The sequence below is a fragment of the Wyeomyia smithii genome, chromosome 3 (genome assembly GCF_029784165.1).
Source record: "Wyeomyia smithii strain HCP4-BCI-WySm-NY-G18 chromosome 3, ASM2978416v1, whole genome shotgun sequence".
In the NCBI taxonomy this organism is placed as follows: domain Eukaryota; kingdom Metazoa; phylum Arthropoda; class Insecta; order Diptera; family Culicidae; genus Wyeomyia; species Wyeomyia smithii.
In genome coordinates this window covers 247,372,192-247,389,297 of record NC_073696.1, presented here as the reverse complement: position 1 = coordinate 247,389,297, position 17,106 = coordinate 247,372,192, and the positions used below count along the sequence as shown (strand labels likewise).

Below are 17,106 nucleotides of genomic sequence, written 5' to 3'. Positions count from 1 at the left end.
GGTCTTTTCGTAAGACATTACACCATCTAATAACAACACTACGTACCTGTAAAATGCTTTTCCTTAGTACAATAGTCGTAGCATTCAACACCCAACTTAAAATTACTTGATCAAATTATTATTTAAACTATACGAACGATTTCTATATTTATTCGAAGCGGGTCAAAACGCGCCATTAAAAGATAAACAAAACGCTTGCAGTGTAACCAATATCACTCCAGATTTTTGTTATTGTATATCTAACAACGTTTTCTAGTTTTGTTAGATTTTATATCCAGATAACGTTGAAACTATGCGAAAACAATTTGAATATTCAAGCGAAAGAAACAACTCTTTTTGAAAGGTTGAATATTATTTTTTGTCATCATTTTATTATTAATAAAAACTGCCACTGATAAAAGAAATTGCCGATCTAGTTGCACTGCGCAGAAACAACACATTTGCGCATGCGCTGGTTAACAGTTGTCATAGCAACAGATTTGCGCATTGCCGTATTAGTACTCGAGATGTATTTTGCCACTCAATTATATCAAGTTGGCTTGCTTTCATGCAGTTATCGGTACTTGTTCTACTAGCCTTCATGTTTTGCGCTTTTCTGGTTATATTGATGTCATGGAATATGTAACGTCAACTATTCTATACCAACGTGTGTTACTTGGGTAAATAAATTCATAGGCAATAACTTCCATTTCACCGGCTTTTGGCTCAGGCAAAATATCAAATACATTTTCGCTGAAGACCGAGATAGAATACTTTCTCTTTCTCCTCGTAGTGATGCGCAGTTTCTTTTTTCGCTCTGTCATTTCAGGTGAAACGAAAAAAGTCAAACACGAATGTTAGATGCAAAAATAGGTAGTCTTCAAAATACGCACTTACAAAGCATAAACTTTGAAGCTATAGACAGTCGAAGACCAGTCCACAAGCAACCGAAAACACGTCTGACCTGTCGGGCAGCTCCTGACGCACCGAACATTTTTACTTTGTATTCCTTATTTCTCCTTGGCCGGCTAACCATCAGTGGTTACACACTTAGATTTTGTGGCTGAGAACTCAACAGCTAGAAATCTACACGTTTTTGGCAAAATTTTCAAGAACAAAATGTCAATACATGCCGGTTTACGGTAGATCGATATATTTGTTGAATGGTCGTCGAAATATATTGCTGACATTTGTTAAAAAACAAACAAAAACAAATAGAATTTTGGAGAATGAATTCTTTCAGATTACATATCTTTAAATTTTTCTCAACTTCTTTAATTTTTTTTTTTTCATGACGTATAGTTTTTCGGAGAATTATTTTATACAACTTCACCGAAGACATCACACCTATTGAAAACATTTGTAATCATTATTTTTTTTTACATGAACCCTTCTCAAAAGTGAGTCGTGATTTAAAAAAATTCTTGCTATTTTTTTTAACCTCGACACAAAAATGACATTTCAAATCCATAGGAACAAAGTTGTGCAAAGTTCAAGCCAAATAAAGAATGACAATGAAAAGCTAATATCAAAACTGAAACCTTATTTTCAGTATACCTCCGTTCGTTTCGAGATTGAGCTCAATTTTTGTTTTCATCTTCATCGCCCAGTGTAGTTAATGAAATAGAATAGCATGGAATTCAATAACACTAAAGTCGCTTTTTACGCGGGGGATATGTACCGCGTAAAAAAACCGCGTAAATTCCGGCATCCGCGTAAAAAAAAACCATCGTTAATTTTGCATTCCGAGTGAAGGGAAACCGAAATCCTCGCAAAAAAAAAATACCGCGTAAATTCCGGAATCCGCGTAAAAAAACCGCGTAAATTCCGGAATCCGCGTAAAAAAACCCGCGTAAAAAGCGACCTTAGTGTATTCTGCTTTTGACTTTCTCCTGTTGCCTTTGTGTTATTAGTTAAACTTTAGTTTTTTATTTCTAAGCTCCGAGTTTGTCACGTCTTATCGTTGGGTTCGACATTTGACCTAACTTATTTTACCGTTACAATTTTTAAAGGTTAGGTTCGTATGTTTTACTTATACTATGAATCTATTTTATAATTCTATGTCAAGGAACTGATTGCTTGTCAATGGTTAATTTAATTTTACTTGTTTCATTGGGGTGTTGTACAATAATGACAATAGATAGTATAAAATGAGTCTAATTTTCTGTGATGTGATTTTTCCAGCCATGCATGATCTCCTATATGAATATTAACTGGGTTTGAATTTTCTGCTTGTTAACATATTCTGTCTAACTTTGATTTTTCTAGTAAAATTTTCTCTTTATGAGTTGCTAGTTGTAATAAAATATCACTTTTTTTGGTATGTATCGTACTTATAAAGTAGAATTATACATATCTAAGACTCTCAGTAATTACATTATTCATTGACGAATTACAGAGTGCAACAAACATTTACTTTTTCTTCTGCCTTGACTTCTATACATGATTTTTCGATGTATTTTGACGCAAAAACAAATTTCCTCTAGCTTGAACATATTTCAACTTAGGAAGCATGCATAGATGACGCAGCTTTTTTTTGGGTTTTTAGAACCATCGTTCTAAATTCTAAGAGTTTGTTGACATATTAGCATCTTTTTAACCATCTTTAAAAAAACAGATCTCAAATCGGACAAAAACTTAACTCAAAACAGTGATTCTACTAAAACGGTTCTGGCAAGGTTTTAGTATATTCCACAAAGTAGAATGATATTGAGTAGAGCGTTAACATTCCTTACATCGGAATCATGGGCGTCCTCTATAAGGTATCCTGGTAAAAGAATCCCCCCTGTATTTGGGACTAGGATTCTTGAATGAGAATCGTGTTATGAGAAGTCTTCGGATTCCAATGACGAATCCTGCAGAATCCGATGGATTCTCACTACACGATTTTTAAGCAAGAATCCTAGTCTCATATACAGGGCATTCTTAAGGATTATTTTTTCAGGATTTCTTATCGAGGACGCTCACGATCCCAATGTGAGGAATCCTGGGGAATCTATGCGAATCGTATGTGTTCGTCCAGGATGTGTTTGTTGTGGAGTAAGAGAGCCTCAAAAAATTCCAAATTTTTAGTTGTCACCCGTTGAAATGTCGCGTTCCGACCGGGAGTGCATAGTAAGGAACCAAGGAGAGTCAATTTCTCCACTGAGCAACTTCGCAACAAAGATCGCCTGTTGAATTTTACACCTTTTGTCAAGTGTGTCCATGCTCATCTCGAGGATTTCGCCAAACGATAAACAGATTCAACTGATTTCGCAACAGGGCCAGTCTTCAATCTAACTAACACGTTTAACACAGTTTAACACGCATTTCACGACCAGTCAGGGAAAACCTTTTAAGCCTCGAAGAAAACTCAAGACGAGACAGTTTGGCCAAAAGTACATTGTGATCGATTTTGTCGAAAGCCGCCTTCAAATGTGTGTAGACAACTCGAATTTGGTTTTTCATTGAAGTAATACAGGCGCTAGAAATCGTGCTGATAATTAGAAATGTGGGTTAATTTCGAATAGCTTTGACGCTGCAGATAAGCTTGTTGCCATACCTCGATATTTCTATACGTTTCTTGTGTCGCCAGTTTTGAACAAGGGAAATTTAAACGATTGTTTCCAAAAAACTCCATCGTTGAGCGAGTGGGTGAGAATGGCTGCGAGAGGCGCAATAAAATCAATATCACAGCGACAGAACGTAACTGGCGGTATACCGTCAGGTCCCGGTGAATGTGAACTTTGGAGCTTTTTCGCAGCAGAGATACCCATAGCTGGAGTAACCACAAACGTCGTCAAATTGATGCAGTCCACAGTACGTCTAATGCAGCAGACAATAAGCGAAGAGCTCGCCACTTTCAGCGGGATGGCTCAAAATCCGCTCAAAAACTGGTGCGAAAATGGTCCTGGAAAACAGATATTAGATATATTCAATTCCATTCTACTTAGACGCTCAAGAACAAATTTATTTGATCGAGAATAATGCCAAAATTTACACGAGGGGTGATAATCTATAAAATTACATCACTAAACCAGAAATAAATATATAGATTTATGGAAAATACAGCAGAAAACAGAAAAAAATAATTGAGAAGAGATAACTTGATTCCTCTTATTTGAAAACAGAGTATTAATATTTATTTCTAATCAATTGTCAGAGTATCGTATAATAACCTAAAATCAAAAGTTACGTCATCAGCACATTCAGCTATTTTGAAACTTCATTTGGTTGAAATTTCTATCAAGAGGAATCCCGCCAATGGTTATGGAACAAAAAATGTTATATTTTTACTTGGGTACTGGACATGTTGTTTATCCGTTTGATACTGGAAGGGTAACGATCTGTTGCCATAACCAGTTTTATACCGAATTCTCACAATTCATGACTTATTTCTTCCTTCCAGAGCTTACGCAAAATTTACTCTGAAGGCAGTTGAGAATCGCGACAATCGTCTTGCACCATTTCTTGGCAATCCCAACCCTTGCGCTTACTGGTGGAACAGTCTTCTACCAAGTGACAGGGGAGAAGCCGGGCGCGGTCTCATTACACTAATCTCAAAGCCCAATTGAAAGGTAATGAGTTCGCAATTGCAAGTCATAATTAGATCATCCAGCTACCGCGTCTCGGTTCGCTGGTAATTATGTCGCAACAACCATCTTGGCGTGATGTTTGATTTATTTTAACTACCAGCCAAGCCAGGCCAGGCCAGGCCAGGCCAGGCCAAACCCGGGGCAAAATGGATGCCAATGATGTCATCGTAAAATATTATTTTTCTGTTTTTATTACGAAATCCCACGTTCCGTTCGGCAGCGACGCAGCGGCGGAAGGTTGCCGGGCAGAGCGCCAAAGCCTTAATTGCACTCTTCGCGATGTCACTGCAGTTGGGCCTAGATAATTTTCCGCCTTTCGACCAGGTCTTATTACGCGTTCGACGCACCAATCTGTTCAGGTTGAAAATTTTCTTAATGAAACACAAACACTGGACCGTTTATTCGCCGGGGTGCCGGGGTTTACTGTGGTTGAAGGAGGGAGGGATGAAGTACAGCTCAACTGATGAATGAAAACGCTTCTTTACTGACTCACTTACTCCGATCCACGACAGTGATTGCGCTTGGAAAGCTGCGAGAGTGAAAATGAACGGCGGCACAGGTGCCGCTTAGACCTCAGCTTCACTGTTGGGCGCTTGGGTGGGTTCTTTCCAACATGATCGAGGTGCACCGCGTATGAGCCACATACGCGTAAAGTTAATAAGCTAATGAATATGTCTTGCTGATATTCGTGACTAAACTGGAAGCCGGAGTTTAAGGTAGGCTCAGGGCTCTTTGCCTGATAAGACTGATGGTTCAGACCCGAGTTTTAGGTTGAGAAAGGATTGTGAAATATTTTTCTTCTTATATGAGATCACATTCATCTAAGGAATGCTTTTTTGCAATAACGATATACTCTCTTCAAGAAGAATTTACAAATTTAGGCATTTCGATTGATGAAATAAACAAATACATAAATGATAAATAATTTTATTTTATATTGCATATGAGACAAATAACCCGATTAATCGTGGCACATCCCTCCGATCGGGTTATTGTTTACAGTAGCCCTTCCATGCAGATAACTGCCTCGCCGCTTGGCCTGAGCACACGCTACTGCCGGCGTACAGCGCCTAATCAGCATCGCATATCTCCGCTGGGCAGCGTGTAATTCTTGGCTGCATAATCGTCTGCTGCTGCCGATAGCGAGCGCTGCAAAAATAAACGATCTGCAGAGATTTAAATTGCAGCTTGGGCGCTGTATCGCATCACCTCGTTTGTTCGTTCGTTCGGTCGGTTCGGTTTGATTGCGGTAGTGAGAGTGAATTGGCCCCCGGAACCCACCGCATGCACCACCGGGTTCGGCAAACCGCTGGAAGGGAGCCCTCCGTCGACTTTAATGCTTCTCGTGCAGCAGAAGTGGCAAAAGTGTTATTAAAATATATAAAACTCAAAGGCTGGGAAAATTCGATTTTAGTCTATTGCGGTGCCCTTCTCGAATGCGTTGAAACGACGCTTTTCGGAAGCAATAACAAAAAAACAGGATTCGGGGTTTGCCCGGTGCGGTACGGTACGGTTCTCAGAAGTCCAACGAATAAAAAACCTCACTAAGCTAAGCCAATCGGGTCGTTTTTAGTATCGAGACACGCATCAATAATTCGGTTTTGTTTTCGGTCCTCGGATAGCTGCTGCTGATTGGAAAATCAAATTTCGTGTCCGGTGGTCCGGTAGTGAGTGTGTAAAACCGTTTGGTGTGCGCTTGTGCTACATACAGTTGGAGGTGATTTTTCAGTTCGACAAAGTTCAGAGCACGGCTGGGCAGCAAGAATGAAGTTTACGGTACGTGTGCTGGAAAAGTGTTGAATAGAAACTCGAAATTGAATCAACTATCCGGATGGAAATCAGTGTCGGAAACTGGGGAACGGATAGCGTTAGGGAGTTGAAATCACGGTTCGGGGGTGGTAGAAAGGGCAGTGAGAAAAAGTTCATCATCGCTGCTGTTATTGGGGGTGGACAAACAATTGCGAATTGCAGCGCAGAGTGTGGAGAAGACAATGACGGTTCGGTGCAAAGCATGACCACCGTACGGGAAGTTTTTGCTTACATGGACAAGACGATGGAAAACTACGAAAATCGCTCCTGTCGGAGCGCAGATGTTGTTTGTCCCAGTGGGATTAGTGCTGGATCCGGTGAATCCGGGTTGAAACGATTCGTTTCTGTTATTTATCCACTTTTCTGGTCAGGATTAAACTAATTCCTTGATAAGTATTCACAAGTCTAAACAAAGAGGAGAGGGTGTACCGGATTTCCTGATCAAATTAGAATCAAATTAGAATCTAATGTCTCAGCAGTTGATTGGAAGCACTGAATACTAATTAACCAGTGCAGACAAGCGAGTATCGTGTTCTTTTCGAGCTTCAACAGAAAATTTCAGATTGTGTCTTTGGATAGATCTTTTTTTTCTGGTCATTTAGAGGATAAAATGCTGGAATGACAATATCAAATTCAAATGCGTTAAAACCTTCTAATGAGATACAATGATCTAAAAACCTGAATTCCGTTTGTAAATGCTATCTTCCAGGGCTGATTTTTTTTATAAAACCAGCTGAGTGCTCGATCGTGCTCGGGGTTGAATTTCATATTTTATCATGTAGATTTGATTGTAGATTTATACCGTTTATCAAATAAAACCATAATCTTGTTTTAAACCCTCGATACTTGGAAGCAATTCAGCTTCCTTAGTATTCGCTGTATTTATGATCAATACAGTGAGTACTAAGGAAGCAGAATCGCTCTGGATGAGAATTAAACCTTGCAACGTCTTGCGTAACAAGTACGTCGATTAACACAAGTAGGTTATTAGATGTTTGGCGAATTATAGGGTACTAACGAACGATAGGGTAATTCATCTTAACATTTATAAATTCCTATTTATATAAAAAAAAATAACAGTTTTTTTTTGTCGGAGGGGTCCACTGAAGGAACTGGTCCCTCCAATGTAGCCCTACCCTACATGTTTTCACTAGTGTTCGACATCGGAACGAAAACATTGGGTCCGCGTTCTGGTCCGGTAAAAAATCGGAACTAGCTCGTTCCGGTCCGATTTGGGTCCGGTCCGATTGGCTTCGTTCCGGTTCCGGTACGGAGTCCGGTCCGAAGTCCGGGAACAAAAGTTGCCAGATTTTTCGAGAGCGTTATTTCAGTGAAAAAATTATCATAAAGACTTTTATGCATGTTGGAAAGTGTTTGACTAAATCAGAACAATACAAACTATATTTTGCAATTTGTTTTTCTATCTTTTTTTTTCTAATTGAAAAATTTGAAGTGTAGTAACAAAAAAAGCTGGTTCTACAATTTTTCTAGTTTTGGAACATTTATTTGAGCAGAGCTGGTAGCGACTGAGAGACTCGAAAATATGAACTTTAGAGACCAAATGTCTAAAAAAAAGAGACCAGAAAGAAACCGAAAAGAGACCAAAATCTGACCATAAAAATAACTTTATAAAGAAGAAATTCAGACTCAGAAGCGAAAAAAAAAACTATAAAAACTAGTGTTATAGAACTATGAAAACAATTTCACCTTTATCGCTTTTGATTGTTCGTCGACTTGAGCAAGTTCCTGCATAAAGTTCTGCACAACTTTCGCTCTTTTTAATTCCAAACCGTTTGCAACCTTCTTACGATTTCTTGCTTCCATAAATTCATCCGACACATTGAATAAATGATTTACAGAAAGTATTATTCGAAATATTTCGAAAAAACCTAAAAATCCGCGTGATAAACCACAAAAAATTCGATATTCGCGTTAAAAAGGCGCGTAAAAATCACGCCAAACATTTCGTAAAAAGGGAACGGAGTGAAAGTTTTTCAAGAACTCGCTAAATCTGAGAAGGATTTCGCGTCAACTCGACTGAGGTGATGCTAGTAGCCTCTCAAAGTCAATGAAACTTTGTAGGTGTGAAGCCTTACTACCCGAAGTAACTTTCGAGAATGTTTGCTGTACTAACAGTTGTAAAGGGCTGATGTTTTTTTTAAATAAATCGATATTTCTGAATTACAACACGAGATATAGAAAAGTTGTTAAGGGATGACTTTTAGAGAAGTAACTAAACTTTTAAAGAAATATATTGTTAAAATTGAATTCAAGATTCTATGCTAATTTTTTTAAACATAAAGTTATGTTAAAAAACGGGTTTTTTAGATTTATTTCAAAATAAGTTTTTTAGATTGACAATTAAGTTGCCCAAAATTCATTTGAACAAAGAAAAAAGTTTTTCTAGCAATTTTTTCTCTGTCCTTCTGGAAGTACGGTAAGGTACACGGAGGCAAGCTGATATCCGGGCAAGATGAAATAAGAGCCATCATTTCGGTCGTTGATGGTGTATCCAACTGTCAAAGTCGTTCAAAGACATTGAAGTTACTATGCGCAGAATTCAATGAAAACATTTTTACAAAAGGTTAAATTTGCTGGGGAAAGTATTATGTTATACATTTCTACCGAAAAACAGGTTGTCAGTTGAACATTCTGTGTTGATTGAGTGTAATTATATAAAAAAAATGCGCAATAAGTCTTTATTTCGGCAAGAATTTTCATCATTTTAGTTTATTCCTTACATTTTCGCCTCTGGGGCAAGTTTAAACGAAGATTTGAATCTACTATTTCTACATCGTAATTGGTTATCTTCATCTAGAATCCATCATGGCCCGAATCGATTTGCGAGATTTAGTGTTGCTATTTGCCCTACTATTTTTTCGATAGCTAAGAAGCATCATTAATGTTTAGAACCAATAAATTAAACTTCCTTTATCTGGAGTTTTTTAGGTAACCTTCAAGTTGAAAATTAAAAATTGTTTCAACGAGCCCCGTGTTACCTTAATGAGTTAGATATAAGTTGTTCATGAATGCCTTCTAACGAATTGTCTGAACGTTCTTTTGAAAATATTGAAAAAAAAAACTAATTTGAGATCCTACACTGAAAAAAAAATTAACACAAAATTAACACATTGACCTCAAAAAATTGGTCATGTCATATTTTTTCAAAATAAGTTTTTTAAAAAGAAAATCCATTTGCCTAAAACACTTCTGAAAAAGCAACAGTGAGCACTCTTGAAAAGAAAAAAAACTCTGACATTTTTTTTCTTTTTTTTGCGGTTGCACGTTTTTTGCCTCTGAAACCATGTCCTTTCTGTGTAACAATAGTTTCTAGGGAATTTCTGAACTTTTATTTAAAAACATTGGAAAAATAAATTTTGAGATCCTACACTGATTTGTTTTTCAAAAACAAAAAGTAGTATTTAAAAATTATCCGGTCATAACAGATTTTTTTCAAAATAAGTTTTTTTGATTAGATAGACAATTTCGTAGCTTAAATTTTTTTGCACAAACCAAAGCGGGCTACTGTTTGTTTTTGTTATATAAAATTCTGAATTGACGGGAAGTGCTTGGTTGTAAAATGATACGTTAAACATATTATTGGGAAGGGAAAGAACAAAAAGTGATTCCAAGACCCCCAATGTTGGCGCCTATGATTAGCTGTTACAGCAGAATTAAGTTTGATTACGCAGGTAGTGCTGTTAAGCCGCTGTCGACTTTAATTGAAACCAACAACCAGCTTTTTCAGAACAAGCAGAATCAAGCCAATTGGCTCACAGGTTTTCACGTTGATACTTCCGTTGAAAGAAATGTTTCAATCAATAAAACCAAAGACATGCAGAAAGATGATTTTCCCGGTGTGACGTATAATTTCTCAGTTTGCATGTCTCGGTGATTAAAAAATTTCAATTCCCATTTCGGTCTCAGTGATTTGAAATATCCTTTTTTTTCTGCCTTTTCGATAGAGTGGCCTGACCTAAATTATATCTTTTGTCACATGTTTTTACTGTTCTCAGAGAGTCTGCTTTTTCCAGAATACACTAAAGTCGCTTTTTACGCGGGGGATACGTGCTGCGTTAAAAAAAAACGCCTGAAAAAACCGCGTAAATTCCGGAATCCGCGTAAAAAAAACCGCGTAAATTCCGGGATCCGCGTAAAAAATCTGCCGTGTATCTGCCGTTTTTTTCCCGATGTCATTTTCTGTTGCACAACAGATACCTCTTTCAAAATCGCCAGATTATTTGAACGAGAAATAGAAAAGAGACTTTAAGGTGAAAAAGCGACTTTAAAGACCTTGCGTTGATAAAAACACTTTTTTGAGACTAGCTTAAAAATAGAGACCAAGCCTCTAAACAAAAACCTGCTACCAGACCTCTTTGAGCTAATATTTTAGTGAAAGTAGCTGCCGGATTCTTTGACTACTTAAACTATTTCTGCGTGATGTGAAGAACGTCCCGTCCCGAAGAAAATTTGTTTTCGAGTGGAACACTCGACGCAGAAACACACAGGACGTCTTAAGGGGTTATATACCTTTTTGGTCGAGAAAAATGAGGGAAGTTTGAATCTATTTTTAAGTGCATAGCACCATTTTCATTGCATCAAAGGGGTATTTTTCTGAAAGTACAGTTTATCAACAACAACAAAATACGTTTGATTTTGAGATATACTAATTATTACTGGAGTAATGGCCGTTTTTTCGAAACGCTATTTTTTTGCAGAGGCTTGCGGTGATCCTGATAGAGACTCAGCGGGTCAACCGAAATCAAAAAACTCATATAATTTCATTAGTTTAGAAGTGTGCCGGGTCTTTGAACGATCGCTTTTATGAGTATTTTGTTTTCAGCACCCAAAAAATGCACTTTTTGAGCGCTAAAAATTGCATTAAAATTTTTTTTTGCGGCAAAATGTAACTGTATGTTTCGAAAAGCGATCATTCAAGGACCGGCGAATTTTATAACGAAAATTTAAAAAAAAAGATGAAGGTAATCGGTTCAGTAGTTTTCCCGCAATCAGGATCACGGCAAAGTCATTTTTCGGAAATCACTATTCCGAGATAATCGCGTGTAAAGTTTCAAGTTTAGCTTATGCGGCCGTGGCGAGGCGCGCTGCAAATCGCTCTAACTTTCTTCCTATTGCTCAGATCCTTATGAAAATCTGTGAAAATGTTCTCAAGATGTTGTATTTGAAGATAATACAATAAATTTTTTTTCGGTTTTTTGAAAACTTAAAAGGTTTATAACCCCTTAAACTGATTAAGCATGTATGCCGATGGCATTCAATTAAGCACAAACTCAGAACAAGTTGTGCGAGTCTATCAGTTGTTCACTAGTTTCGAAGTGATAGCAGGAGCAACATTAAAATAGCAAAAAAATGTAACAGTCAATGTCTTTCTAATATTATAAGAACCATGTGATTAATTAAAGCATATGTTACATGTTAAAAAGTAGTGCTGGGACTATCCGGATTAAAATATCCGGATATCCAACCTCGGATATCCGACAAATATGCAAAATCCGGAACAATCAGTTATCCGGATATTATCCGACAGGATTTCCGGATTTTCGGATAGACGGATATCCGGATATCCGGATTTTGTATCCGACCATAGTTTAATGAGAATCATGTAAATAATTACTTTCGAGGAGATGGAAAATTGTGTGAGAAGCCATTTTTCGCGTTACGTTTTAGTTGAATGGGCTTTAAAAGTCAGGAAAAAAATTGCGGATATCCGAATAGTAAATATCCGGATATCCGAATTTCCGACTATTCGATTATCCGTATCCGGATATCCGGTCATCCGAATAGTATTCGTTCACCCATCCGTGATCCGACCTTCGAATAACCGGATCACGAATATATCCGGTTAAAAGTCACAGCACTATTAAAAAGGCGAACAAGGCCATATGGGTTGACAGTAATAAAAGCGGCAAAGAAAATCAAAAAGAATGACTTGCTGCGTTCTATGACCTAAATTGAATAATATTTTTTTTTTTCAGCGAAAATGTCCGGGGTCCGGAAAGCATTACCCGGTCCGTTCCAAAGTCCGGATGGCTCCGTTCCGGTCCGGTCCGGAAAATAATCGGACTTTAAAGGTTCCGGTCCGATCGGACTTCGGACTGGACCGGACCGGACTTTTACCGGACCCTACCCGGTCCGATGTCGAACACTAGTTTTCACCGTCATTTATTGGTTGATATCGACGGAACTCTATTGAATCGAAGAAAAATGGATGTGATTTTTAATGAGTGGCTCCAAATTTCGCAGTAGTTTGCAGAAGTTGTAGGCGTAAGAGTATTTTATTTTCTCGAATAGTTGATTCTTTTCGGTGATCAACTATCCAGTGAAAATAAAATTATATGGTGACCGAACTCCAAAATCCAGGCAATCTGTATTAGAATCACTAGAAACCTACTTATTCCGATTAATGTTAAGAGAATATGGAGTGGTCCACTTAAGAAAGGGGTTCACAATAGGTTAATTGACTCTAAATTTTAAGTTTCGTATCCAGGTAAAATGTACACACCACAAAATCTGCACGCCGTTTTTGTATAGAATAAAGTTAAAAAATGTCCAACAGTCATCGATGGAAACAACGGGTGTAATTATGGGAACGTAATTTGGAATGGATTAGTTTGGTTGGAAATGGGAGCATTTACTTACCATCCTTATCAATATCCGGACATTATTCGTCAGCCTCTAGGAGTCATCCAGCTTGTGAGAACATCGATTAAGCTTTCTAACGACTAGAAATCACCAGGTTCGAAACAACGTTTCAGTTTCATACGTTCTGGTTCTGGAAAAATTAATATTGGAAAATATTTGAATATTTTCTGCAGATTTTCACAGTTTTCAAGAAACAGAAAGTCGGCGTTTTTGATATCAAAATGGTTTTGAACACCAACTCTCAATTTCTGGGCACCTATAAATATCAAAGTTTGGAAGTGTTTCAACATTTTCTTAGTTTTACACGGATTCGCAAATACCATTAACCGCCGTGTCAGATCGGTTCTAGTAATAATTACATCGGGTAGCATTTTTCAGAACAATTTCCTCAATTATATCCATTTTTCACAAACTTGAATCTAGGTATTAAAAATAGTGTCGAATGTCGATATTTGGTCTTTAGATATAATTCTGATTTTGCAGAGTACATGATCAACTTTCTTAGATTTCCAAAAACCGCATGTTGCCTTTTCGAAATTCAATGTGGCATCGGACCCCGATTTCCTATTCATTCCTGGTTCCAAAATTACAATATTGAAAGGTTTTGAACTTTTACTTAGCTTCCCAGAAACCGTCACAGTCTAGGCTATGAAGCTGGCGTCGAAAATCATGATTTGGTCTCTGGACCTTAACCTTCGGTTTCCAGACATGACCCAGGGTCTGAAAATACTCATATTCATCGAAAAATTGAAAAATCTCAGCTTCTTCACAAATAAAACTCTCTCCTTAGATTTCGAAACCTACATGGTTGTCCACCTTCGTTGTATAGGAAACATGTATTCCAAGTTAGAACGAATTTGCATTCTCTAACTGTTGGTATTAAAAGTAACTCTGTGAGATTATTATTATTATTATTATTAATTTTCTGTTCATCCGACTTGTAGTCTTAATGAAGTTATACTAATAGAGGGTTTGTGGCTGGAAAACGCCACCTTGATATGCGCGAGAACCAGATTTCAAGCCGGCATAAAAACCCAACATCTTTTTCGCACAAATACATAGCAGTAGTTACAAGTCAAACATAAATCGTACAATAGGACAACACTTACAATGTAAAATAGTTAAACTAACATTAAAAATTAAAATTATCGTTAAGATTATAACCTAAAGCCATTCGACGAATAGGTTTATGAAGGCCATAGTTCGTGCGGTGCGCATTTAACTGCAATAGTCGCTGATGGCGTTGCGGGCGAAGAGGGCAGTGCAGTTGCAGCATAGTCAGAAGAGCTGGGCAATCATATCCACTTTTCAAAATTTTGTGTGCTGTTCTAGCCATGATATCCTTGCGTCGTTGTTCAAGAGGTGCGATACCAATCAATAAACAGAGGTTTTCGTAGGGCGGCAGATTATCAGGATTACTCCAGGGTAATGAGAGACAAATCCTTCGTATGAAGTGCTTTTGAATGCGCTCAGTTCGTTGAATCCAATGATCATAGTATGGATCCCATACAACACATGCAGGTTCCAGGATCGACCGTACCAAAGAGCAGTAGAGTGTGCGGAAAGTGCCTGGGTCTTCAAACTCCTTTCCGATCCTATAAATCAAGCCAAGTTGACGATTGGCTTTATCTATAATTGTCGAGTAGTGCTGTCTGAACGTCATTTGCGTGTCTAATGAGATTACTAAATCAGTGACAACTTCGCTTCGTTGCAGAGCTGTTCCATCGATGGAATAATCAAATAACAAGGGCTGTTTTTTACGCTGGAAGCTGATCACGGTACACTTTGGGACGCTTATCAACATGAAGTTGCGATTACACCAGTCATCAAACAAATCGATAAGCTCTTAAAGCCTGCTGCAATCCTCAAGTGTTTCAATAAGGTGAAAAATCTTAGTATCATCCGCGTAGAGCAGTCGTGTACCAGGTGGTAAAATCCGAGTGACATCATTGATGAACAGTGAGAAGAGCAGCGGCCCAGTATGCTGCCTTGAGGCACACCGGAACTGTTACTAAACCAAGTAGATTGCGATGTACCCAACTTAACAGCAATCTTACGATGGCGTAGACATGAGTTCAACCATTCAACCATTCCAGCGGCGACTCCGAGCTTATAACATTCGGCACAAAGTAACCCATGATCAACACGATCAAAGGTAGCTTTCAAATCCGTGTAGATGGCATCGATTCGAAGACTCTGTTCCATGTCACGAAGACAGAATGAAGTAAACTCCAGTAAGTTTGTAGATACAGATCTGCCAGGATAAAACCCATGCTGCGCAGTAGAAATATATTTTTTTACGCTGAACATAAGATGATGATGAACAATTGATTCAAAAACTTTCGAGCAAGCGCACAAGCAAGAGATTCCGCGGTAATGTTCAATATTTCGTTTATCGCCTTTCTTAAATACCGGGAACATAAACGATTCCTTCCATCTACGGGGATATTGATGATTTTGCGAAGAAAGGTTCAAGATTGCAGTTAGCGGAAATTTTAAATTTTCGATGCATTCTTTCAAAACAATAGCAGGAATACCATCTGGTCCAGGGGAGAATGACTGTTTCAGACTGCAGGTAGCGTTAGCAACTTCGTCTGGGGTAATTAAAAACGTACCAACACTGAGTACATCATCGGGAACCAGAGACAAAGCTGCGGAAATGACGTCAGGTGAAGCGCATCCGCTATTGAAGACGTTTGAAAAGTGCTCAGCAAACAGGTCGCATTTGTTACGATTCGTAGACGCTTCACTGTTGAGCAAAAACATAGTGGAAGGTAAGCCTTCCTCCTTACGTTTCGTATTTACAAACATCCAGAAGCTTTTCGGGTTCAAACGTAGGTTATATTCGGCTTTACGTACAAATGCCGCATACAGACTTTTGTTCAGGGCCTTGTAAGACCGGCTAGCACAAATAAAGCGGATGCGATTAACAGGGTTTCTATTCCTTTGATAGGCACGCAAGGTTGATTTACGAGTGCGGTTAAGTCTAGTAAGTTGCCTGTTTCCCCAAATAGGTTTCGGACGAGGACGAACTTTTGGAACATGCTGAAGTATAAGATCCTGGATTATATCGGTGAAATATGACACGGCTTCGTCCACAGGCCTAAATCGGTTGAAAGAGGTCCAGTCGATATCTCTCAGTGCTAAATTGATAGCATCATAATTTCCTCGTCGAGAGTTAAAACTATTAGGATCGAACTCATCTATGAACTTTGTTTTAACAGGTTTGTTGACGGTGACCATTATTGGTGGGTGATGGACGTCAAAATTACAGAGGGGAGCAGGAGCAGTGGTGACTGAGCACGCTGGCAAAACATGCAAGTTAGCGAAGATCAGATACCTACCACTCGGGTTACAGACAGAATTGATCTGGTGCATACTGTGAAAAGCCATGCCGTCTAACAAACGAGAACTGCCGATGTTAACAGATGATCGCAAAGCGTCGACTACTAGGTAATTGGTCGTTGGCTGCACAGCCCAGGTTAAACCAGATCGGTTTTAGTCTCCAAACAGAAGAAGATCGTCGTTAATACCAATCGAAGTAACAGCTTTTTCAACAGATGCGATATGGCGATCAATAACATCCACTTCATTCCGCAAATTAGGTGGGGTATAAATAGCACCGATTACAAAATTTGACTCGCCATTCATGATCGTAACCCATAACTGCTCAAGCGACTCATCTGAGGCTTCAACTAGCAATGCTAATGACAAAGAGCGCCGAACAGCAATAATAACTCCGCCACCCCTTGCCTTTGTGCTGCTCCTCGATCATCGGTCAGTCCGATAAACGGTATAATCACTCCCAAATAATTGGACAGAGGGAATTTGCGAATCGAGCCAAGACTCAGTTATGACGATACAGCCAAATACGCACTGGACCGGGACGGCTGATGATCGCAGGTTGCAGTGGCTCGACAGTGGAGGGGGGCTCAGGGGTTTCCATAATGCCAACTTTGTTGCGTCCCAGTATCCGGCAGGTAGAAGTAGAGAAGCTTGATGACGTAGTAGTGGAAATTTTGTCGCTAAATGGCACTGAGCGTGCGAATTGCATAGTCCTTCTATCGGTCACCGAGACTTG

General features: G+C 38.6%; 1 protein-coding gene across 2 annotated transcripts in view; it reads left to right on the top strand.

Moving 5' to 3' along the window:
- The first annotated feature begins 5,758 nt into the window (after positions 1–5,758).
- LOC129731897 (box A-binding factor) overlaps positions 5,759–17,106 on the top strand; it is a 115,143-nt gene continuing 103,795 nt past the window's right edge. For both annotated transcript variants that reach the window (XR_008729119.1, XM_055692264.1), the window contains exon 1: positions 5,759–6,329. Coding sequence is in view for 1 of the 2 variants with exons in the window: in XM_055692264.1 (XP_055548239.1) it covers positions 6,318–6,329 (12 nt within the window). In the remaining variant the exon portion in view is untranslated. The remainder of the gene's footprint in view (positions 6,330–17,106) is intronic.